General features: G+C 44.5%; 1 protein-coding gene across 1 annotated transcript; it reads right to left on the bottom strand.

Moving 5' to 3' along the window:
* Window positions 1–22,209: 22,209 nt before the first annotated feature.
* On the bottom strand, window positions 22,210–24,917 carry LOC123065629 (probable peroxygenase 4). Its single transcript, XM_044488872.1, has 6 exons — window positions 24,761–24,917; window positions 24,538–24,651; window positions 23,960–24,045; window positions 23,780–23,874; window positions 22,937–23,059; window positions 22,210–22,762 (listed from the first exon to the last, which is right to left on the bottom strand). Exons 1-6 carry the CDS (start codon window positions 24,840–24,842, stop codon window positions 22,612–22,614), a joined length of 651 nt encoding a protein of 216 aa, XP_044344807.1. The 5' UTR covers window positions 24,843–24,917; the 3' UTR covers window positions 22,210–22,611.
* Between the last annotated feature and the right edge of the window lie 788 nt (window positions 24,918–25,705).

Raw genomic sequence — 25,705 nt, 5'->3', positions numbered from 1 at the left:
TGAGGGTGGCAGGCATCACAGAGCCTGGACACGTGGGCTGGAGGCGTACGGCAAGGTCGTCCGCGAGCTTCTTGACAATGGTGAACTTGTCGAGGAAGCCGACGAGGACCTCATCGAACAAGGAGACGAAGTTGTCGTCCAAGCGGCCCCTCGCCCTGGCAGCCTCAAGCACAACCTAGAGACGTTCCTTGGTGTCGTGCCGCAGGCTGGCATCGTGGACCATCTGGCACAGCCGGCTGATGCTCGCGCTCATCGCCTCCATGTGTCTAGCTTCTAGTTAACTAATCTTACGATTGGAGACTCTTGCCCTTGGTTAGGGTGCATAGGTGCGTAGGATTTCGTAGATTGGACTGGCGGGAGCCTTTATATGAGAAGTGCAGACTGCGTTGAATTCATGTGCGTGTTGGCCATCTACTCCTCGCCCCTCTACTGCACCTGCCTTTGGCTGTATGACAGGTGGGTCAGCCACCCGTTGGGCCCACGTGTCATACACCCAAAGGCAGGTGCAGTAAGTCAATGAAGGTGCGTCCCCCTCCGTGCCCATGCAGTATAGTCATCTCACCGGACCTCTAGTTGGGGCCAAACGAGAGAACTTTGATGTTTACTAGTTTATTGGTCCCCGTTGCATTTTGTGCCAAGTTTTGACCTTTGATTTAACTAGTAAAATGTTAATGCACGTAACCAAAAATGTTATGTAAGTCACCTTACGAAAACCAAATAATCCCAAAACACTTAGGCACGGTACATTAACTCCCTCCTTGTTTCTTATTTCGTGACATATCAACCAATGAGAGATGTGGGCCGTGCATGCTTTCAATGACTTGAGACTACCAATCATCACATGCAGTGGTTAGTTCATTGCATGTAATCCTATTAAGTAGCAAAAACACATTAAGTTATCTCGCCGAGAGGAATAAAACAATACACCATGTATTTATTTATAGAGGGAGTAGTACATTTTTCTGACATGCATTACTAGATATTGCTAGTCAAATACTAAATCCAGATGGACGTGGTAGTACTACTAAATCCAGACGGTGGTGCTAGTACTAGTAGTAGTACTACCAATGTAGTAGCACTGTACTACCCGTTGGTCAAATTTACGTGCTGCTCCTCACAGTGAAGTGAGAAGACACCTGAGTATAGGCGTCGTGTTCGGCATACCATAGTCAGCCTCGCCGTCTGCAGTCACTATCATCATGGCTGTAGAGCTAGCCTGCTTACAACTAGCCGTGTTTGACATAATTTCCCGTGTGTAGATGCCATGCATTGCACGGAACACCAAGATTGGCGGGTGGACGGCGCCGGCAGCGGCCATCGCGCCAGATTTTTCCATCGCCTTCTAGATGTGGTGGGGAGGAGATAAGGCTGATTGTGAGAGACAAGGAGTTGTTTGTAAATAGGGAACAACTGCAGGCATCTTTTTGCAAAACTAGAGATGTTTGGTTTTTATGCGTCAGATCTAGATCCGACGGCTATTGGTGAAATATGGTAGGCACAACATCATCACCAACTCAGGACCTATTTGATTCACAGGATTTTGAAAATGCAGGAATAGGACACGCCAATATTACAAGTTTCAAACTGATATTACAAATGTTAGGAGTAATGCTGCACCTATGAAGAGGGAATTACTAGGAAGTTTACGTAAGAACTTTCGTTACTTTAGGTGGATGCAGCATTATAAGTTTTCGAGTCTCTGGCCACTTGATGTTTCAAAAACAAATTCAGCTTTTGTGGAGACTCTGTCATTTAGGCTTAGACGCTTGCGGTGATCAGCACACCATTCATTATTGTGCCAGAGAACGCCAAATCTCATTACCTTGAGCACACTTGCCTCCAGAACAAAGAACCTGGCCAATTTAATCTCAGATGTGCTGCCTCGTTAGTTGATCAAATCAATTTCTATAAGATGGAGATCAAGGCATTCGATGAGATTGTTATAGTCCAGCACATTTTTCACTTTTGGGTCTTTTTTTATCTGCAAAAGAAGAGAACATATTAGAGCAGCTGGCCGTATAAGATTGTCGTGTCATCAAGAGGTACCAATATCATTCGCTCATATGATAGGGTTGGCTAGCTAGTGATTTTCTCTCTCTCTCTCTCTCTCTCTCCTCTCATTTACCTAGGAGCACATGAAGAGCTTGGGCATTTGTTGCCTTCCACTATGTGGCTGATGCCATATTTCGCAGAAGTATGCCAAATAATACGCATCGATGTCAAATCAAAAGATTTTGGCACCGCTCTCGCGATGTGAGAGAGTTGGCACCGCTGTGCACACAGACCCACATGTATAAACAAATCAATCAAACCAACTACACCAGCCTGTCACTCTCCCAAACAAGTGTTTTTTATTGCCCCAGTCCTCTCTCTCTCCGACGCAAGTGTTTTTTCATTATGTGAGTTAATTTGGCACTGGAGCAAAGTAGGTAATCCAGATTGGGGCACCAGGTGAGCAATGGAGGGGCATCGATGCCAAATGCATCACAAGTGAATTTGGCACGTGTTTTGGCCTACATAGTGGAGGGCTGTTATAGCCCACTTTTGTACTACCTCGTATTTAGTATAAGATTTTGACCATAGATTTACCTAAGAAAATGCCAATGCATATCACTAAAAATTATACCATTTGAAATTATGTTCAAATACGAATCCAACGATATAGTTCTTAGTGACATGCATTAACATTTTGTCAGTTAAATCTATGGTCAAATTTTGATACTACAAAATAGGAAGAGTAAACCAGGATGGAGGTAGTACTTGCTCTTAGGGTAACCATGGAGTTACTGGAGTAGTCTAAGTTACTTTCCACTATGACTAGCCTAGGCTACTATAGTAGTACAACAAAAAAACGATGCAGGTGATCACGTGAGCAAAAATACTAAAAACATTTCTTTCGGTGCAGTGCGTAGATGCAGTTTTGAACACTACACTTGTCATCGTAATTTGGGAAAATTACGAAACAATTGAGCTACGTTGTGATTACCGTTTACTAATAGGAAAGAAGTTTCACCTTGATGAGTAGCTTCTCCGTGCACGGAAAGCATGTAAGGAATCCAACAACTTGATCCAGATTGGGTCGATAGATTTTATTGCCAAGATCTTCACTGTGCGCATAGACTGGGTCAAGCTTGTGGGAATCATTTTCTGGAAGACGGTCGTAAATACATCAGGAAGAAATTAAAAAATGTGAATTTCAAGAAGACGGAGAAGAAGATGAGTGTTGTACCTGAACGATTACAGATCCAATAAAGAGTTCGGAGAATTTGGCAGACGGGTACACCAACACTGTCAATTTTGGCGCGTCAATGACCCTGATTTTTGTTGGACCTTCTAGATCCGATACAAGCAATCTCTCAAGGAAAGGCTCATTCTCAATGACCATAATGTGGAACAGCTGGAGTGATCTCTTCCCAATTGATGTCTTGTTGCGGGGCCAGCAAGACACATAAATCCATCGAGATTCGTCGAGGCGATGCGGAGGCTAATGAAACCGTGGATCTGCTCAAGAAGAAGGTACTCGAGCGCAGTACAACTGTGGAGAAGGTGCTCCATAGCCTTCTTCGAGATGAAAATGTCGAAGAGGTCGAGTTGCTTGAGTTGAGGAAGAAGAAGGGCGGGCACAACATTAATCTGGGGAAGATAGCAAGAGCTGAAGCTGGTGCGGCGCAGCGTTGGCGACGGCGGCAGAGAACGACATCGTCCAGCTTCAAAGCTGAGCTCCTCGAGCTGATCTAGGGCGGGGGATAAGAACCACTCGTCGAACTTGGGTTGGACCTTGCAGTTGGTACTGAACATGCGGATGTCAAGGCATCTGGCTGGCCCAGGGTGCGACGAAAGGACCTTGGAAACTACAGCCATGTGTTTGCAATGCCCGTCGTAGAGGCAGCTGTCGACAGTGAGGTTGAGGGAGACGCAGCATCAGAGGGGGCTCCACCGCCGGGAGAGCAGGGCGGTCCGCACGGCAGATTTGGTGGGGAGGAGGCCGAAGATGACGAGCAGCATGTCATCGGGGAGGCTGCTAGTGAAGTCCAGGCTCGCCGAATGCGGTTTTGGCTCGAGCCGCCTCCGCTTGTTCGCTGCCTTGCCGTCCATCTCAACCGGCGGCGACGCTGGTATACACGTGTGCTAGTGAGTGTTGTGTGTTGGGTGTGTGCGAGTGCGTCCTTCTGTGCATGCTGCAGCGCAATGGTGAATTGTGCGCGAGTGCGTCCTTCATGCCGAAGAAGTGTGTCCTCAATGCTCCCTCAATTTACTAGTGTGGGGGTGCTACCCCGAGTGGTTTCGGCTTTGTTTACTTCACCGCATGTTAGATGGGCCTCTAGTTTACTTATTTTCACCCACTGCCACACGGGCCAGCACACGAAGATACAGAACACGAGCTGACAAGGCAGCATGTGGACTGGTTGACCGGACAACTAGACAATATAGGGAGCTATACGCTGACACAGTGAGCATATAATCCGTCGATATAGAGAGTTCGAGTGAGAGGGGAGGCCCGTGAGAGATAGCAGAGAGAGAGAAAGAGCTACTACCTCCGTTTGATAATGTAGTTCCAACATTTTTTTAAAAGTCAAACTTTTGAAACTTTGACCAAGTTTATAAAGAAATTACTTATATCTACAATACCAAAGATAAATGATAGTATGAAGTAAGTACATGTTGTGATGAATCTAATGATCTTCTAGATGTAAATGTTTTTCTCCACATATACCTGGTCAAATTTTTCTGAGGTTTGACCTTTCAAAACATCCATATGCTTATCGATGTGAGAGAGTCCCTAACTATATATATATATAGAGAGAGAGATAAATAGAAAGAGTGGGTGAAAAAAGTGTGTGTGCATGTGCGAAAGAGACATGTACAACACATGATAAAAGTAGAGAAAAAGCGTGTGTGTCCTATGCAAACATATCACACATGCATCTTCGACAACGGAAGCAAGGTGAGGAGATAGTGTGTGGTTGTTTGCAACTGAGAGAGAAAGACCCCTAGCACGTGGCCAAGAGGGGTCCGACAAACAAGGGAGAGAGGTCGAGAGAGACGTACGGAGAAAATGCAGACATGGGGAGGAGAGTGTGTATGTTTGTCATAGAGAGATCCCCTAGTGATCGTGATGGGACTACATGGGTGGGAGATCGAGTGACAAGGTGTGTGCGTGATAGAAGATACCCCAGGAGATATTGAGATAGACGTATGGATGGAAGGAGACAATACGTGTGTTCCTGATGGCTAGTGAGAGATAATCATACTTAGGGGGGAGTGCTTGCGCCTATGACGGAGTGAGTGATTATGGTACTTAGGGGGGTGCGTTTCACATAGAGAGAGAACAAGGGCGGAGAGTGTTGGATGGGTCTATATGTATAGCGCAAGTGAGACATGTGTATGTGTGAACCAGGGAGATAAAGTTTGATAGAGATAGAGGAGCCCCGATAAGGCTGAGTGGTGCGTCAGATAGATGAGAGGGGGAAAGAGATATTCCATCCGCTCGATAATGCAGTGCATGTAAATTTTTTAGAAGTCAAACTTTGGAAACTTTGATCAGGTTTACGCAAATGTTATTTATATCTACAATACCAAAGATGCATCATACGAAACTACATCTCATGGTGAATCTAATGGTATATGTTTGTCATTCTAGATGTAATTGTTTTTCTCCACATACATGGTCAAACTTTGTGATGTTTGAATTTTCAATAATTCTATATGCTATGGACCGAAGAGAGTGCCTAAGTCGAGAGAGATCAAGTGCGTGTGAAGGAGAACGAGTAAGTGTGCAAAAAGAGTATGTGTGTGAAAGAGAAAGTGACAACAAACGATAAAATAGAGAGAGTGTGTGTTTTTTTGTTTCTTATGCAAACATATCACGCATGCATCTCCGAGATAGAAAAGCAAGGCGAGGAGATACACGAAGATAGCTAGTGTGTGATTGTTTGCAATGGAGAGAGACACCCCTATAGCACATGTCCAATAGAGGTCTGGCCAACAAGGAATAAAGGTCGAGAGGGACACATGGAGAACATGGACGCATGAGGAGGGAGAGAGGGTGAGATTGATATAGAGATCCCCTCGAGATCGTGATGGGACTATATGGGTGGGAGATCAAGGGAGGTGCGTGCGCGATAGAAAGATGCCCCGAGAGAAATCGAGATAGACCATGCACATGTTTGTGATGGATACTAAGTTTAGCTAGTCATATACATATAGGGGGGACTATGTGTGCCTACAATTGAGTGAGAGACCATCATACTTGGCTAGCTAGGCATGAGATTGTGTGTGTGTGCGTGTGAGATAGAGAGAGAACGAGGGAGAGAGATAGAGTTTTAGATGGGCCTATCAAGTGCGAGTGAGATATGCATGTGTATGTGTGACCTATCTAGATGGAGAGTTTGAGAGAGAGGGGGAAGAGCTCCGAGTCGACAGTGTGGTGTGTGAGAGAGTTACGGGCAACAAGCCAAGGAATTTGTGTGAGTACGATGAGTGCACCCACGATATCTAGCTTGGACTAGAGAATCATACATAGTGTGCGAGAGAGACCTATAGATGGAGTATATTGATACGTCTCCAACGTATCTATAATTTATGAAGTATTCATGCCATGCTTACAATAGTTTTATATGATTTTGGTATTATTTTATTCGAACTAACCCGAACTGATGCTGTTTTCAGCAGAACTACCGTGGTGTTGTTTTTGTGCAGAAATAAAAGTTCTCGGAATGCGCTGAAAATCCACAGAGATTTTTTTGGAAAATATGAAAAATACTGGAACAAAGATCTACTAGAGGGGAGTCTCATGGGCCCCACGAGGGTGGGGGGCGCGCCCACCCCCCGGGGCGCGCCCCCTGCCTCATGGACTCCCCAAGGGCCCCCTAATGTGAAATCAACGCCAACTCCTCCCATAAATACAGAAACCTTCGGGAAATAACCTAGATCGGGAGTTCCGCCGCTGCAAGCCTCTGTAGCCACGACAAATCAATCTAGGCCCTCTCTGGCACCCCGCCGGAGGGGGCCATCATCACCGGAGGCCATGGAGGAGGATCCCAGAGGGGCCATCATCGCCATGAAGGACAAGGACCAAAGGGAGAACCTCTCCCCATCCAGGGGGGAGACCATGGAGGAGGAAGCACAAGGGGGAGAGCCTCTCCTCCTCTCTCTCGGTGGCGCCGGAGTGCCATCTGGAGGGGAATCATCTCACAGTAATCATCTTCATCAACATCACCATCATCACCACCACCCTCATCTCTTTTATGCGGTCCACTCTCCCGCACCCTGCTGTAATCCCTACTTGAACATGGTGCTTTATGCCACATATTATGATCCAATGATGTGTTGTCATCCTATGATGTTTTGAGTAGATATCCTTTGTCTTTGGGTTGATTGATGATCTAGATTGGTATGAGTTGTATGTTTTATTTTGGTGTTGTCCTATGGTGCCCTCCGTGTCACGCAAGCGTGAGGGATTCCCGCTGTAGGGTGTTGCAATATGTCCATGGTTTACTTATTGTCTACGTTGCGTGAGTGACTGAAACACAAACATGGATAAGTGGGACATGGTGTATGGGAATAAAAAGGACTTGATACTTTAATGCTATGGTTGGGTTTTACCTTAATGATCTTTAGTAGTTGCGGATGCTTGCTAGAGTTCCAATCATAAGTGCATATGATCCAAGAAGAGAAAGTATGTTAGCTTATGCCTCTCCCTCATATGAAATTGCAATAGTGATTACTGGTCTTGTTAACAATTGCCTAGGACAATTCCGCACACCGATCCATCATTATTCCACACTCGTTGTTTATAATATTTAGTAATATATTTTAACTTTATGATAACAACACCTACTTTTCTATTTTAGCTCTCCGATATCATGCAAAGTTATCCTCTTCATACCCACAACAAAGTCTTATTTCTCGTATCTAGTTGGAAGCAAATGTTCGGTGTACTTAGAGTCGTATCAGTGGCAAATAGGACTTGAGAGAATATTGATCTTACCTTTAGCTCCTTGTGGGTTCGACACTCCATACTTATCACTTCCACCTTTGGAAATTGCTACGATGATTCCCTGCACTTGGGGATTATCATATATATGCATGCGAACTAGAAAGACCCCCCCCCCCCCCACACACACACACACAAAGAGAGAGAGAGATGGAGAAAAAGGGAGAGGGACCAACAAGGTTTGTGTGTTGGATGCATGCGATAGAATTGAAGATTGTCGGTGAGTGAGTGAGAGAGAGAGAGAGAAAGAGAGAGAGAGAGCAGGAGTCCGAGAGAGGGGGAGGTCGCGTTTTATGCATCAAAGACTGATATAAACCATGTTTCGATATAAACTTGCATTCAAATATCTAAATTGGAGAACATGTTGTCTGCAATCCACACATGAACGGATATATGCGTATATCAAACAAGTTCATTAATTTGACTTTCAACATGTTCATGGAGTACTATAATATTGTACAACATGCTACTCGATTGAGGTGTTCAATTTTGGATTTAGTTCACTATTTTCACCTGGTGAACGAGATATTTCATTGAATCGAGATATTTCATTTTGGGTTTGATTCCCGTTTTTGAGTGGGTCAACTATTTGTCATATAGTAAATCGCTAGCAACGAGCATGTAAAAACACATTACTCCCGAGCATCATCTCTCCATCTAAAAAGGAAGTGGCAAGCTAATATTTCAAAATTTGATTCGAATCGACTTGGTAAGGTAGACGTGGATGCTCGTTCTCCCAAAATTTGAATGAACCGTTAAACCTCCTCTGCTCGGTGGAATTCACCCGAGAAAATAAATGGGAGACCCGAAATTACCGTCCTATGTGGGACACGCATCAATTGGCCCGTTGTACATCGAGGGTAGGTTCGTAACTTCATCCAAGCGCGCCTTCTCCTCGGTCAAAATGACATGTGCCGAATAATTCATAAACCATGGTCGGAAAAACACGCTCTCCTCGCCCGAAATAGCTCACGCCCACTATTTCAAAACACACTCTCCTCACCCGAAATCGCTCGCGCCCACTATATTTCAAAACACGCCCTCCTCGCCCGAAATCGCTCCCGCCCACTATTTGAGAAGAACCAAAGTTACTCTACTATCCCTGACCCTCAACACACAGACCCAACACGAGAAGCCTAAAGGCAGGGGTAGAACTGTAACTCCCCCCCCCACACACACACATTTCAGACAAATGCGCCCGTAAGACATGGTTCCAGTCCCCTCCCAATTCCCCCCACCCCCCATTCATACCTCGTGGGCGCCAAATCACCTTCTCCCTGGAAGCTTCCTTCTCCCGAGCTGCGAAACCTCATCCCCTCCTCCATGGAGCCCCCACCGCACCAATTTCACAGCTGCCCTCCTCCCTAATGTCGGAGACGCTGTCCAGTTGTCTTCATGCACTGGGCCGTGTGCCTCTTACTCCGTGCTGTTGGAGCTGCCTCGACGATGACCGTGTGAAACATACAGGAGCCGATTCACCCCCTGTTGTTCACGGCGCCGGAGCGGCTCCAACTTCGGATCCGTCCAGAGTCCCGGCGCTGCTTCCCCGTAGCCGTCGACCATCACGACATCGTTGCTTCCCTTCCACCGATCGCCACCGCAACCGCGCGGGCCTCACCAAATCGGCAGCTAGAGCTGCCCATTTCACCATGCCGCCAGATAGGACACACCCTCATCTCAAATCACTTTATTTAGGCGTCAATTGTCTGAATTTTTATTCTCGCCCAATCGATTCGCAATGGGAAGCAGCACCCCTCGAGGCGGCGGAGCTCCTAGGCTGCCTGTTGGCTGGTGTCTACCGTAAGGGTGCGGGGCCGCAAGTTCTTCGCGGAAGCAGCGCTTAGATGGATCTTAGAGTTGTGTGGGTTGAAGGTACTGCCGCTATCGGATCTGGATGACGGGGAGTCTTTATGGATTGGCCCGGGGGAAGCGCAACCACGGCAGTGCGGTGGGGCGGGGAGCTGGGTTTTGGCCGGGGCCACGGACGGCGGAGGCAAGCTGCTTTGTCCTTGGTCACTGGCTCTTCAGGGAAGATTCCAAACAGTGTTAGCCCGGAGGCACAAGACGGCCATCAAGCTATCTGGCGTAGATCGGATGGTACCAAAATAAAATAAAATCGTGTGACCCCAATTTAGTCTTCATTCAACAGACGTGTGACCACTCTCGTACCTTGCTGTTGATCTCTTAGTGTATTTCTTCAGATCGAAGAGATGTGTCATTCTTAACATTATGTGTTATCTGCATCTTCAGCCACACCGTCTTCCGACTCACCGCAGCTGCTCCAACAAGGGAAGCATACACTAGAAGGAAGCTATAGTCCCCACTCAACAGTTCCCTGCATCGAATGCGCGTGCCCGACATGGATAGCCACAACAACTGCAGGGCCATCAACAAGTCAGCACATGATGCTCACTCCTATGGATGGCGGCCAGATAGGTCGTACGCTCATCTTACTTGTGTGCAACATTTATGGCTTTGTTATTCACCTAAGCATGGAAAATAGATTATCACATTTCACTGTATATTCATGCTGATCTCTTACGGGTCTTGTTCAGGAGTTAAGGTTGTTCCATAGTTTAGCTAAGATACTTGTTCTTTAGGTAACGTTGTTCCATAGTTATCATCCATCAGCCAATGCTATCCCACAAGCTGGTGATTATAGTATTATACTACTTCTAGTATTACCTATGTTGTTCTTTAATACTTTTGTGTGCCATCTAGTTAATCTCGAGTACAAACGATACATATTCTGTAGCTTTCATTTGTGTACTCCCTTTAGTTTTTGAGACCTGTTGCTGCTAGTTAACCCCAGTTCTACTATTTTTGTCGTCTCCTACAGGCACTCATTACATAAATCTAACAACTAGTTGTCCTCCATGCATGTCAACTCCATTCTAAGAAGCGTGTGCATATCCTTGCATCATAAAATTTTATAGCATGCTGATCAAATTTTCTAAATGTTTCTTACTCATCTCTCTTTTAGAAAATAAGCTTAACAGGTAGAAGAATTTCTGCACTGGTATCGTCTGTGAGGAAAGATTCTTGCAGGAATTCTCTGTGCTCTAATGCAGATGTAAGTACCTGTTGTATATCACTATATTTTTACATCAGCATGTATTTTGTTATTTGGAGTGAATCCAACTTTTATCTGATCTAAATTTAGTTGTAGCAAAATGTATAATTAAAGGCCACAATGTTGATTTTTGTAAGGAAAACTGCCTCGTAGTTTTGCATCCTGAGGTGCATGAGTGTACTATCTCATATCAGTGGGTTTGAATACTTTGGTTCTGTAGTGGGTTTTCAGTGTTTTTTTTACTGTGTTGTCCTGTCGTATCCCTAGCTCTTACATCATACTCCCTCCATCCGGATTACATGTCACAGAAATGGATAAAACCGGATGTATCTAGAATTGAAATATGCTGTAACGCCTCGAATCCGATGCGCCAGGTGTCTTCCAGTTATTCGCCGTCATTGCCATGTCATTTGCTTGCGTGTTGCACTTTGCCATGTCATCATCAGCATTTCATCTACATGTTTTTCAAAACATGCATCCATTCGGGTCTCCCGGTTCTCTCCGTTGTCCGTTATGAGCCCTACCACACTTGCACACGCCCGCGGCACCTCTGAAATATTATTTTTATAAGTGCCATAAAAATGTTCTCGGAATGGGGTGAAATTTGTCGAGCGGTCTCTCTTGTTGGGGAACGTAGTAATTTCAAAATTTCCTACGCACACGCAAGATCATGGTGATGCACATCAACGAGAGGGGAGAGTGTGTCCATGTACCCTCGTAGACCGAAAGCGGAAGCGTTATGACAGCGCGGTTGATGTAGTCGTACGTCTTCACGGCCCGACCGATCAAGCACCGAAACTACGGCACCTCCGAGTTCTAGCACACGTTCAGCTCGATGACGATCCCCGGACTCCGATCCAGCAAAGTGTCGGGGAAGAGTTCCGTCAGCACGACGGCGTGGTGACAATCTTGATGTTCTACCGTCGCAGGGCTTCGCCTAAGCACCGCTACAATATTATCAAGGACTATGGTGGAGGGGGGCACCGCACACGGCTAAGAGATCTCAAGGATCAATTGTTGTGTCTACAGGTGCCCCCATGTCCCTGTATATAAAGGAGGGAGGGAGGAGGAGGCCGGCCCTAGGAGGGGGCGCGCCAAGGGGAGTCCTACTCCCACCGGGAGTAGGACTCCCTCCTTCCTTGTTGGAGTAGGAGAAGGGGAAGGAGGGGGAGAGGAAGAAGGAAAAGGGGTTGCGCCCCTTGTCCAATTCGGACCAGAGGGAGGGCGCAGGCCTCCTTCCTTTTGGCCTCTCTCCTCTATTCCCGTATGGCCCAATAAGGCCCATATACTCCCCGGCGAATTCCCGTAACTCTCCGGTACTCCGAAAAAATACCCGGATCACTCGGAACCTTTCCGAACTTCGAATATAGTCGTCCAATATATCGATCTTTATGTCTCAACCATTTCAAGACTCCTCGTCATGTCCCCGATCTCATCCGGGACTCTGAACTCCTTCGGTACATCAAAACTCATAAACTCATAATATAACTGGCATCGAAACCTTAAGCGTGCGGACCCTACGGGTTCGAGAACAATGTAGACATGACCGAGACACGTTTCCGGTCAATAACCAATAGCGGAACCTCGATGCTCATATTGGCTCCCACATATTCTACGAAGATCTTTATCGGTCAAACCGCATAACAACATACGTTGTTCCCTTTGTCATCGGTATGTTACTTGCCCGAGATTCGATCGTCGGTATCTCAATACCTAGTTCAATCTCGTTACCGGCAAGTCTCTTGACTCGTTCTGTAATACATCATCTCACAACTAACTCATTAGTTGCAATGCTTGCAAGTCTTAAGTGATGTGCATTACCGAGAGGGCCCAGAGATACCTCTCCGACAATTGGAGTGACAAATCCTAATCTCGAAATACGCCAACCCAACATGTACCTTCGGAGACACCTGTAGAGCTCCTTTATAATCACCCAGTTACATTGTGACGTTTGGTAGCACACAAAGTGTTCCTCCGGTAAACGGGAGTTGCATAATCTCATAGTCATAGGAACATGTATAAGTCATGAAGAAGGCAGTAGCAATATACTAAACGATCAAGTGCTAAGGCTAACGGAATGGGTCAAGTCAATCACATCATTCTCCTAATGATGTGATCCCGTTAACCAAATAACAACTCTTTTGTCCATGGCAAGGAAACATAACCATCATTGATTAATGAGCTAGTTAAGTAGAGGCATACTAGTGATACTATATTTGTCTATGTATTCACACATGTATTATGTTTCCGGTTAATACAATTCTAGCATGAATAATAAAAATTTATCATGAAATAAGGAAATAAATAATAACTTTATTATTGCCTCTAGGGCATATTTCCTTCATCTCTTTAGTGTAGGTAGACCGCCTGCCGAATTTCATCGCATTCGGAGTTCGTTTGATAGCCCAACCGTTAAATATATAGCGGTACCGTGCCGGTACCTTCGTCGGACGTTTTCGGTCTCCGGAAACCCGAGCCGGGTTGCTATCTCTTCTCTCCTTAAAGCCTAGCCCATTTACACAGCCCACCAACCCCTCTCCTAGTCTCTCTCCGCTCCGGAGCCGTCCGATGGCGATCGAACGGTTTGAAAACGGACTAAAACCACCTAACCTAATCCCTGCCTATTTAAACCCCTGCCCTTGCCATTTTTGGGCACCCCTAGCCCCTCCACCTACCTCCTGCCGCAGCCTCCACCCTCCTCCTCGCAATCCGTGCCCGGCCGCTCCCTCTCCGCCACCTGGCGCCACCCCTGCCGCCAGCCGCCAGCCGCGCCCGCCACTTGTCATCGGCCCAGTGGCCAGCGCCGCCGCCAGCCGCGCCCTCAGCCAACCCCGAGCCGCCACCTCACCTCCTTCCTCCTCCCAACACCGTGCCGGTCCTGCAGGCCCATCACGGGCCCGCGCAGGCCCAAGCCGCTCGCCGCGAGAACGTGCGCACCCGAGCCCTGCTCGTTCCTGAGCGCTTCGCCCCATCCCCTCGCGCTGCTCGCCGCCTCCACCGGCGACCGTCGCCGTCGGGAGCCGCGTTGCACCTGGCCGACCCTGCCGCCTGCGCCGTCTTCCTCGACCCAGGCCAGCGTCGCCCCGACCCCGTCTCCTCCTTCCCTCTCCTTCCTCTCTTCCTCATCTCCTCATCTCTCTTCCTGTGCAGCCGCCGCCGCCGCCGCTTGGTCCTTGCCGCCGACCCCGATTGGTGCACCACCACCCAGATCCGGAGGGAGGACGTCCCCCGTGCTCCTTTCCAACCATCCCCGACCTCCCCTCGGCCTCCGTCCACTGCTCGCGCTTGCTGGAGTGCGCGCCGCGGCCATGGCCTCAAGCTCCAGCCGTCGGGACGACCCCGACCCTGGACGTCCTCGACCTGTCAACCAAACGCTCCGGCGAACCCGGATCCGCTCGTCCCCGGTCCGCGAGATCCAGTTTTCCCGCGAGGTAGTTTTTTTCACTAAGTCCCAGCATTTTTATCATCATGTGTGCATGTTTGACTTGCTCTAACTTGGTGTGTACTGCTCCGTTTTGTTCATATGATATATCAAAACGTCCATTTCTTGATGCTCTTCGCGATGGAGTATTTTGCATGCACGTTAGGATTAATCTTGATGCCTTAATATTTGTTGAAAAACTGCTATATGATATAAACTTCTAGAATCTGCTGATTGTTAACATCATTTGTTCATCTTGTGAGTGCTACAACTCTGTCCCTGTTGATGCTATGATGATGATCTTGATATGCACATGTTCTGCTCTTCATGCTCTACATGTTGGTATGCTTTGAATTCATGTTATGGTGCATCTTGATATCTTAATCTCTGCTGCAAATGTGCATGTTGCTATTAACTGCTGAAAACTGTTGTAACTTGCTGATTTGTCATTTTTGTTGGATTTTGTGTGTGCATCCTATGAGCATCATGTCTACATGTTTTAGGAGCATAATTATGCCATCTTTACAGGGGTGCAATCAATGTAATTTTGTATGCCCTGTAGCGAGTGAATCAAGGTTGTGAAGTGGACTACTTGCTGTTAATATTCTGTCAATGCTGAATATGTCATGTCCTGTTGCCATGTTTACTTGATGCTACCAAATTATACATGCATAATCTGGAGATTCTTAGTTGACATGTTTTGTTATATATGTTATGATCTATCATTAAATGCCTTTGTATGCCTCATACATGTCCTGTAGCATATGTTTTCATAGCCATCAACATGCCTATATACTGTTCCAGATTTCTGTTAACTTCATGATGCTATATTATGAGCTTGTTATTAATTAATACAATACATATTCTGGAGATGCTCCAATTACATGTTTGGAATTATGCTACGAGTACTTTGTCCACATGCCATGTTTGCTAATTTTGGAGATCATAGGCCTCTGTTTCATGCTTGCAAACATGCTATCATAATGTTGCTGATTTACACTCTTGCTGAAACAGTTTCAACATTCAATATTGTCATGTTGGTTCCTACTAATCCTTGAGTCATATGTATATGATGACAGGATGTTATTTTCTCTTTGTTATGTGTACTTTGATGCCATGTCCTTGGTTGCCATTTTTACTTGTTGTAGCTTGTCTATTTCTTGCTCTCAAGTTGCCATCATATTAACTCTGCTCATGCATATGCTGCTGTGTTATAAAGTTGCATTTTGCTTTGATCATCTTGTATTAATCTTGATGCCTATGAACCTGAACCTTAATGATATTTGAAGTATGCTATCTGTACATGAAGTGAATATCAAGTTTGTGCTCATATAACTCCTGTAGCATGTTGTTGTGATGATTGCAAAGTGCCTACTTGTTGTTTTGGGCAGATTGTTGTTATATCTTGTTTGGAGTGTATGTGTTGCACCGTTGCTTCATTTTGAGAATGCTCTATATGAAACTTGCTTGATTTTGCATGTAGTTTCATCTTATCATGTTGCATCCTTGTGTTGAGAGTGTTTGCTTTATGTTTGATTGCATTTTGCATCAATGCCATGGTTGATTTGTTTTGCTCATACCTTCTAGGTCGTAGCTCCGAACTAAATGAACTTTATATGTAACTTGACCAGAATTTCATATAGAACATCTGGGTGCATCTTAACTTTCTCTTTAACAACTTGAACATAAGGTCTATTCAGTTCTGGACCAATTTTGAAATTTGCATATGAGGACTTACTGGATTTGTTATATGTTATTCCCGGCCTCATTTAAACTTGGTTTGATGTGGTGTTCGTGTTTGCATCATCTCTTGCCATGAGTAGCATCATATAGTATTTGTCATGCATCATGCTTGGTTGTGCATCATGCCATGTTTATGTGTTGTGTGTTTACCATGTTGTTTTCTTCTTTCCGGTTGTGCTTCTTCTCGATAGTTCCTGTTTCGTTGCGACCGTGAGGATTCATTCGTCTACGCTTGGTTCGTCTTCGTCCGTTCTTATTCTTCATGGACTCGTACTTCTTCCTAGCGGTATTTCAGGAAAGATGACCGTTACGCTGGATCTCACTACTATCATTGCTATGCTAGTTACTTCGTTCTATCGCTATGTTGCGCTACCTATCACTTGTTTATCAAGCCTCCCAAATTGCCATGTCAGCCTCTAACCTTTTCACCCTTCCTAGCAAACCGTTGCTTGGCTATGTTACCGCTTTGCTCAGCCCCCCTCTTATAGTGTTGTTAGTTGCAGGTGAAGTTGAAGATTGCTCCATGTTGGGCAGGATTATGTTGGGATATCACAATATCTCTTATTTAATTAATGCATCCATATACTTGGTAAAGGGTGGAAGGCTCGGCCTTATGCCCGGTGTTTTGTTCCACTCATGCCGCCCTAGTTTCCGTTATACCGGTGTTATGTTCCGTGATTTTGCGTTCCTTACGCGGCCGAGTGTATGGGAACCCCTTGACGGTTCGCTTTGAATAAAACTCCTCCAGCAAGGCCCAACCTTGGTTTTACATTTTCCTGACAACCTATAACCTTTCCCTCGGGAGTAATTAACCCGAGGGTCATCTTTATTTTAACCCCCCCCCCCCCGGCCAGTGCTTCTCTAAGTGTTGGTCCAAACCGGGCGATGTCCGGCGCCACCTGGGCAACCAGGGTCTATGCCAACCCGACGTCTGGCCCATCCGGTGTGCCCTGAGAACGAGATATGTGCAGCTCCCATTGGGATTTGTCGGCACATCCGGGCGGTCTTGCTGGTCTTGTTTCACCAAATTCGAATTAAAAGGCGTCAACCGCGTGTGTAGCCGTGATGGTCTCTTTTCGACGGAGTCCGGGAAGTGAACACGGTTTGAGTTATGCATGAACGTAAGTAGTTTCAGGATCACTTCTTGATCACTTCTAGCTTCTCGACCATTGCGCTACTTCTCTTCTCGCACTTATTTGTGTATGTTAGCCACCATATATGCTTAGTCACTGTTGCAACCTCACCACTTATCCTTTCCTTTCCTTTTAAGCTTTGCTAGTCTTGATACCCATGGTTATGGGATTGTTGAGTCCTCGTGGCTCATAGATTACTACAACAACAGTTGCAGGTACAGGTAATGCGATGATCATGATACGAGAGTGATGTTTACTTGTTTTGGAGTTCTTCTTTTTTTCTTCTTCGATCAGGGGATAGGTTTCAGGTCGGCAGCCTGGGCTAGCAGGGTGGATGTCGTTGAGCTTCTGTTTGTGTTTGATCCATAGTCGGATGTTGCTCTTATGTATGATGTTGTTGTATCCATGTGTCATTGTATGCCTTTTGTATGTATCCCCATCCATTATGTAATGGTACGATGTAATGATATCCACCTTGCAAAAGCGTCTCCAATATGCGCTTCTATCCTTGGTGGAACCTTCGAGTTCCTTTAGGATAGGGTCGCATATTGGGCGCGACATATGCCTAGAGCCATCCATTTATTTCCGGATGGAGGGAATACATGTCAATATGTCATGCCTTTCTATTCTTCAGTACCTATTCCATCTCTATTGTAGCATGTTTTATAATTGAAGCACCATTCTTCTATATAAGGCATGCAAGGGGAAGATGGCTATGTTAGAATCTGAAGGGTTACAAACCAGGTCTTTGCAAAAGATCCAAACGCCAGGAGATAATAAACCAACTCCATTTTTCATAGATACTGCTCCAGCACAGAGGAATCCAACTCCCACTGATAATAAGCAGATTCCAGTTGCCAAAGAACTAGTCCGCTCCAGTCTAGCAAAAGAATGTCAACTCCATTCTAAGAAGCATGTGCGTATTCTCGCATCATGAAATTTTATAGCATTCTGATCATATTTTCTACATTTTTCTTACCCATCTCTCTTTTAGAAAATAAGGTTAAATGATAGAAGACTTCCTTCATTGGGATTGTATTCGAGGAAAATATCCTGCGGAAACTCTCTGTGCTCCAATGCTGATGTAAGTACCTGTTGTATATCACTATATTTTTACATCAGCATGTATTTTGTTAATCGGCATGAATCCAACCTTTATCTGATCTAAAATTAGTTGTAGCAAAATGTTAAAGGTGTCAATGTTGATTTTTGTAAAGAAAACTGCATGGTAGTTTTGCATATTGAGTTGCATGAGTGTACTATCTCATATCCTGCACATTACTGAATTGTAGTGCTGCTCTAGTTGCCCATTCATTCATTGTGTCAATGTTGCTTTCGTATTACCTTACCTGGCTGATGATAGCTGTGCCATATTGTGTTAATTTGGTGTAGGCTAGTTTCCCAAATGTTCGTTGTGTCAATGTTGCTTTCCTATTATCTGACTTGGCCAATGATAGCAATGCTAGTGTGTTAATTTGGTGCAAGCTACTAAAGATAAGAAGACAAACTCTAAAAACAGCAAGGCAACCCCATTGTTTCTTTCCAATAAATCCAGGCCAGGTAATATGGCAATAACTCATGACTAATCTGTTTGGTTCCCCTCCTAATTTATGTTATGATGCAGTGGTCGAGACACTCTCCACTATCAATAATACAAGCCTGCCAAAATCGCTATCTGAATCTGTTCAGTATCCTCTATCTCGAATGCAACAGAAAATATGTATGTTTGTGAACCAATTAATGGTTGAAGCAATGCTGGAAATGGTGGAGGAATCAGAGGTGCAGATTCGTGCGCAACAACAACTGATCAATGTTTTCAGAGACAGTGTAGCAAAGCAGAAAGAACTTGCCCACATGCTTATGGGCGTCATCTGTGCTAAGGTTGCAGATTGTGGCATTCTAGATCTTTAGGTTCTGTTCATTTATTTGCACTAGCATCAATCTTTGATTGCCCAGTGGATGTACTTTCATGTAATATATGCTGGATGTGCAACGTTTTCCCCTGTATATCGTACCTTTGCTTGATCGGTTTTGGTCCTGTGCATAATTGCTCATCGTAACGGGCTCAAATTATCTAATTTGGCCTAAAGACATGTACGAACTTTAGTGGGCCCATTAATTTAATGGGTCGTTACCAGGCCAAAAGTTAATGGTCGACCCTCTTACCTCCCGGGTCGTTAACAGGCCGACATCTAAGCGGGCAATAGGTCGGACCATTTGATTTCATGGGCCGTTAATAGGTCATTACTAAGTTCGGGCTACATATGGCTCAACTATACTGTGGGCCTTTAGCAGGCCGAAAGAGACAACGGGCTTGTACTGGACCATGAAGAGCATGGACCGCTAAGAGGCCGAAAGTCAGGTCGTAGTGTAAATGGCCCAACTGTGTTGTGGGCCTTTAGCAGGCCGAAAGAGAAACCGGGCAGGTATTGGACCATGAAGGGCATGGGCCGTTAAAAGCCCAAAACTCTGGTCCGACTACAAATGGCCCTACTCATTTATGGTCCGTTAACAGGCTGAAAGGCACACATGCCAGGAATTGGTCCAACACTTAAATGGGTCGCTAAAAGGCCAAAACTCAGGTCCGACTACAAACGGCCCAACTGATTTATGGGCCGTCAACAGGCTGAAAGACACACCGGGCCGAAAATTGGCCCAACACTTAAATGGGTTGCTAAAAGGCCAAAACTCAGGTCTGACTACAAATGGCCCAACTGATTTATGGGCCGTCAACAGGCTGAAAGACACACCGGGCCGGAAATTAGCCCAACATTTAAATGGGCCGCTAAAAGGCTGAAAGATGTACATCCTGAAAATTGGCCTATCCATTGAATGGGTCGTTAACAGGCCGAAATCTCATCGCGCCGATATTGAGCCAAATATATAACGGGCTGTTAACGGGCTCGAACTGACGATGGGTTGCAATGGTGTCAAATCTTTAATGGGCCATTGATGGGCCGAATTGGCACATCTCATATGGGCCGTGGGCTTAAATGGACCTGACACAAGTAGCCCTTATATGGGCCGACCTGCTAATTTTTACTGGGCCGGCCTTTTTCACCGAAATGGGCCACTATTGGGCCATGCCACATGTCGACCTATCATAGGCGCCTCCTGTCCAATGAGTGGATGACATCTGTCCCAACGGTGAGGCAACACGTGTTTCCTCCAGCCAATGATGATTTTACACGTGGAAACTCTCCATTGGTCAGGGCTGTTAACGGGTTATCGGATCCAAAATCGGACCCATAGCTTAACGGTATTCCGTTACGGTGGATGCCACATGTCGGTCACCCTTGACGAAAGCACTTCTGTGACGCGCGATTTATCGTCATGGAAGTGGACACTTTCGTGATGATAATTTTGGTAATGTCATGGAACACTTCTATGACAGCACAAGTATGACTATCTTGATTCTGTCATAGAATCGTCATGGATGTACATGCATGACAAAAAACGCAACCTACTGTGACAAACATGTATCATCACGGAAGTGTATTTTTTTTGTAGTGTATGTATTTGACATGAAGAAAGCAATAGCAATAAAATTGAACGATCATTATGCTAAGCTTATGTATGGGTATTGTCCATCACATCATTCCACTAATGATGTGATCTCATTCATCAAATGACAACTCATGTCCATGGCTAGGAAACTTAACCATCTTTGATCAACGAACTAGTCTAGTAGAGGCATACTAGGGACATAGTGTTTTGTCTATGTATTCACACATGTATCAAGTTTCCAGTTAATACAATTCTAGCATGAATAATAAACATTTATCACGATATAAGGAAATATAAAATTACAGCTTTATCATTGCCTCTAGGGCATATTTCCTTCAGTTGGGTTGGAGTTGTGGTAGTAGTTGTGGTCAACACGCGGGTGTGGCTTCTGTTTATGACACATCTTGGATAGTTGTGTGTATCACATAGCAACAAGGGATAGAGGAGAGAGACGATGAGGTGGCGAGATAAACTCAACTTGCATGGTTGTGTAGATCAATAGGGAGGGCTTATAAAGCCAATTACAACATTGACTAAAAAACAACTCTAACATAATTTGGAGATAGTAGGAAAACATCTTCGGGATGAACCTTTCCATATCTAAACTCTTGCTCCAAACTAATATTGTCTAGGATAACTAGAGATATAGTACCTATCTCAAATTGGTTGGTTTCCTAGAGCGACCTAAATTCCTAGTATCGTCGGATTGCGCCTATTCCATCACTGGTATGTTCCACACCCCCTCTCCCACATTATACCAAGTTCATCACATATCACATCAAGAAGTGTTCCTCTTCTTCTCCTGCTTGGTAAATGACCTTCCATCATGTATACCTTATAACACTGTCCTTGTGTAGAAATTCAAGCCTATCACTTGCCAGCGTGAATATTAGCCCCCACTCTACCCCGGTGGCGCCCTACAAATATAAGAGAAAATGCCAACTCGGACAACTTCAAAGATCCTTATATGATTATTGCACCCATTTACTGAATTCCTTTGAAATTATTCTAAAAGAAATTATTGTCTAATTTATATGAGAAACTAAAATTGCTTCTAGAATGTTAGTGATGATGTTCAAAGACAATACAAATAAATCGTAAATAATAGAGAAATATTATCATTGTCTAATTTATATGAGAAACTAATATTGCTTCAAGAATCTTAGTGATGATGTTCAAAGACAATAAAAATAACTCATAAATACATAGAGAAATATTATCATCACAGTATCGCATGTAAGGAATATTTCAAACAGTACTTGTTCTGAACTGGTGGACGAGGCTGGATAAGCGCCTAGGGCGTAATAATAATAAGGGGCACATGAGAGAGAAGACATGGTAGGAAAATGTATTCAACTTGCCTGATCGTATTGATCGACTCTGGAGGGCTTATAAAGAAAATTACAACTTGGAGGAAAAGAAAAAAAACTCTAGTTGAATTTGGAGATAGTAGGAAAACCTTCTTCGAGGACGAACCTTTCCATATCCAAACTCTTACTCTAAACTAATACTCCCTCCATCCCAAAATAAATGTCTCAACTTTGTACTAACTTTAATATAAAGTAGTATTAGAGTTGAGACACTTATTTTGAGATGGAGGGGGGTATTAAGTATGGTAACTAGAGATATAATATGTATTTCAAATTGCGTGGTTGTCTGCAATGACATGGACTCCTGGTGTGGACGAATTGGGCCATCTCCGTCGCTTGTATGTGGGTCCCACATTACGTGAAGTTCATCATATATCACTTTGAGAAGGGTGCCATTTCTTCTCCAACTTGATAAACACGCTTCCATCGTATATACCTCTAACACTGTCCTTGTGAAGAAATCCAAGCCAATCGCTTGCAAGCGTGAATAATAGCCCCCACTCTATCTCGGGTGGCGCCTTGCAGAATATAAGAGAAAAATGTAGACTCAGGCAACTTCAAAGAGTCTTAAGCGATCATTGTACCCTTTACTGAATTCTTAGTTATTCCGAAGGAAACTATAATCAAATTTATATGTGATATTCTACTTCGAGAATGCAATTTTCACAAATGATTGGTAGACTAAAAACTTACCATGATATCGGGTCTAGATCTCGTTTAGCAAAGAGCATCGCATGCATCTCTGCAAGTGTCAACGCATCTGGTCGGAGTATTGCATATGTTTTGAATAATTCCTCAAACTTTTGGGGAAGAAACCTACATCTTGTGATGTTAGAACATGTATGAACTTGAATCAAATTCAAAACACACACACAAAATTTAGCATTTCATCACTACAATAACATAATAAAAAGGGAAGTATATCATAAAACCAAATGACAAAAGCCAACTCATATTTTTTTTTGATGAAACCAACTCATGTATATCTAAGTAAGAAACTACAGTAGGTGTTACTTACAACTACTATGCATGTCTATATATGTTTCTAAGGGACTCCATGGCTATATAGCCGTATAATTCCTTTGATTTGTAATATAAGTAGCTTCAGGCATTGATGCATGTGGTCTCTAAAGCATCAATTTGACCATTGTTAAATAAATGTGTTGTTCCAAATAAAATAATTTACACCCCATAAAATGAGGAGGTCGATGCTGTGAGGAGAAGGAAGCGGTCAGGGTGGCGGCAGCTAGGGTTCTGCTTAGCCTCCCACGAGGAGCAATGCGAGCGGTCCATCTCGTTATGTTTGGGTTGACAGATGGTCATATATATTGCAAATATATGTAATTTCATATGGTTTATGAGATGATGAACTTTTATAGAATTTGACTATAGTTAAACTCCATACAGATTAGCAAAAACCAAAGAAATTCGAGTTACTGCCACCACTGTTTTTCCTTCAATTTTCAGCATGCGTGGCTGATTTTACTAGATATGAAACCGGACATGCACTCAGGTAAAGCAAGTGATTGTAACTACCTTCCTTTAGGATCGTATACACCCGAATCACTTCCATGCATAGCTTTGTGGATATTCTCCACGTATATTGTCAAGTGAGGCAGTGGTGTACCAGCCTGAATTGAATAGTACATCATAACACATCCGAGTAAGATATCTGCAGGCCCACATGTTCCTGTATGTGCAAGAGAGATGTGCTACCGGGGTTGTTTGAGGAGCAAGGGCACCGTGAATGGAGGCTGAGGCAGCAGTAGCAAATGCATACTCGCAACCGATTGCAACAAACCCTGCAATCTCAAAGATATGTTTAATATATATAATAATAAATAGATTATTATACGTAAGATTCCATGTGAAAATGCAGACAAGCTTTATCATTTGTTGCTACTCCAAAACCTTTCAGGAAATGGTCTTGCGTGTGATTTTGGCATTTTGCTTGAGATCAATTAATCACTTTTGAACATTGGCAAAGTTACCTAACATATTGAATGATACTGTGGCAAAAGAAAAAAAAGGGTAATGTTTCACTTAATTAAAAGAAATGTAATACAGTTAGTACAAAGAAGTTGTAAACACATATAGCAAATCAATACTACTATAATAAAAGGTGTATTATTCTTCACATGTACCTCAATCTAAGATTAGAAGCTGCAGATGCATCATTTGAAAAAACAGTGCATATGCATGACATTCTACTGAAGTAATAAGCTTGCCTAATTTCCTCACCAAAAAAAGGAAAAAAATAACGATCGTGCCTAATTTGTTGAATAAGCAATCACCTTGGATGGTTTCCACAGGAGTGATGAAGCCATCCTTGTTGTGGTCGAAAAAGGAGACATGTTTCTGCAGTTCGGTCATGTTTGCAGGATCAAAGTGCGCGACGGCATGCCCCCCTTACAAAGATAACAGTAACAGCATGCATCAACTCCTGGAAGTTCTCATGATAACTCTGTACGAAACAAATCTCGTTAGCTGCAGCCTGCAGGTGCATCGGGGACTTACAGTTCAAGCTGAAGATCCACAGAAGCAGAAGAGCTGGGAGCTTCAGAGAAGCCGCTGCCAACGATTGTCGATGACCGGCCATCGTCGCCTCAACGATGATCGTGAGTGTACGGCTCTGAAATGCATCGCATGGCCCTGCTTAAATAGATCCGGGAAGAGCTGCCTACCAACTTGCGGAGCGTGGAACACACCAGCGCCAAGACACTCCGGAAGAAAACGAAACAGAGCTTGTGGAGCACTACAACGTGGATGGTCATGAGCGTCTGAGGCTGGACTGCAGATGCAGACTACTAACTTGTATTGCACCTTGGAATGTGGGCCTCGGGCCGGTTCGAGAAATCGAGGATGCAAACAAAACTTCTGTAAATTGCACGCATTCTTGGTGTGAATGGTCATGACTGTCTAAAGGTTACAAATTGGTTTCAATGCGTCAAGAGTGGCTCCACATTGCACACTCGGAATCTACAGTATGTGATCTGTTTTTACCAAAATCGGGAATGCTGCTAATGCAATTGGCAGTGCTCATAAACCCGACTGTAATCTGAATCGACTGCCTGTTAAGTCGCAAGAACCATTTTGACCCTGAGCCCATCGTGGTGTTTCGTCCTGGGGGCGCACCTAGCGGCGGCACCGGCGGAACTCACTCTTCCATCCGCGCGAGAGCGCGCTCTCTTTTCTCAAATTTACCGAACGCTACCTGCAGACTAATAGCTTACAGAGGTGCATGCTAAAAGCACACTATATTAAATAAGAAAATATTATACTACCTCAGATCAAAAGTTTCTTCACACACATAATCCATCAACATATCAATTGCTTAATGGTGAGCTAATCACCTCGTCCTCGACCTTGACAGTGCTGCGGCCAAGAATAGCTTCCCATATGCACCCTGGATAGATAGGCTAAACAATTTTAGAATTGACACACTGCAAACAGACAACACAT

The sequence above is a fragment of the Triticum aestivum genome, chromosome 3B, assembly GCF_018294505.1.
Source record: "Triticum aestivum cultivar Chinese Spring chromosome 3B, IWGSC CS RefSeq v2.1, whole genome shotgun sequence".
Taxonomy (NCBI): domain Eukaryota; kingdom Viridiplantae; phylum Streptophyta; class Magnoliopsida; order Poales; family Poaceae; genus Triticum; species Triticum aestivum.
The sequence above is the reverse complement of the archived record's forward strand: the minus strand, read 5'-3'. Positions and strand labels throughout refer to the sequence as shown.

What these genes read in the sequence shown, in the direction of transcription:
- LOC123065629 (XM_044488872.1), bottom strand. Translation starts at nt 24,842, where the DNA reads ATGGCCGGTCATCGACAATCGTTGGCAGCGGCTTCTCTGAAGCTCCCA. An exon ending in TTGCTCCTCAAACAACCCCG is followed by an intron (nt 23,875 to 23,959) that starts GTAGCACATCTC and finishes TATTCAATTCAG; the next exon opens with GCTGGTACACCACTGCCTCA. An exon ending in GATCTAGACCCGATATCATG is followed by an intron (nt 22,763 to 22,936) that starts GTAAGTTTTTAG and finishes TATATTCTGCAA; the next exon opens with GGCGCCACCCGAGATAGAGT.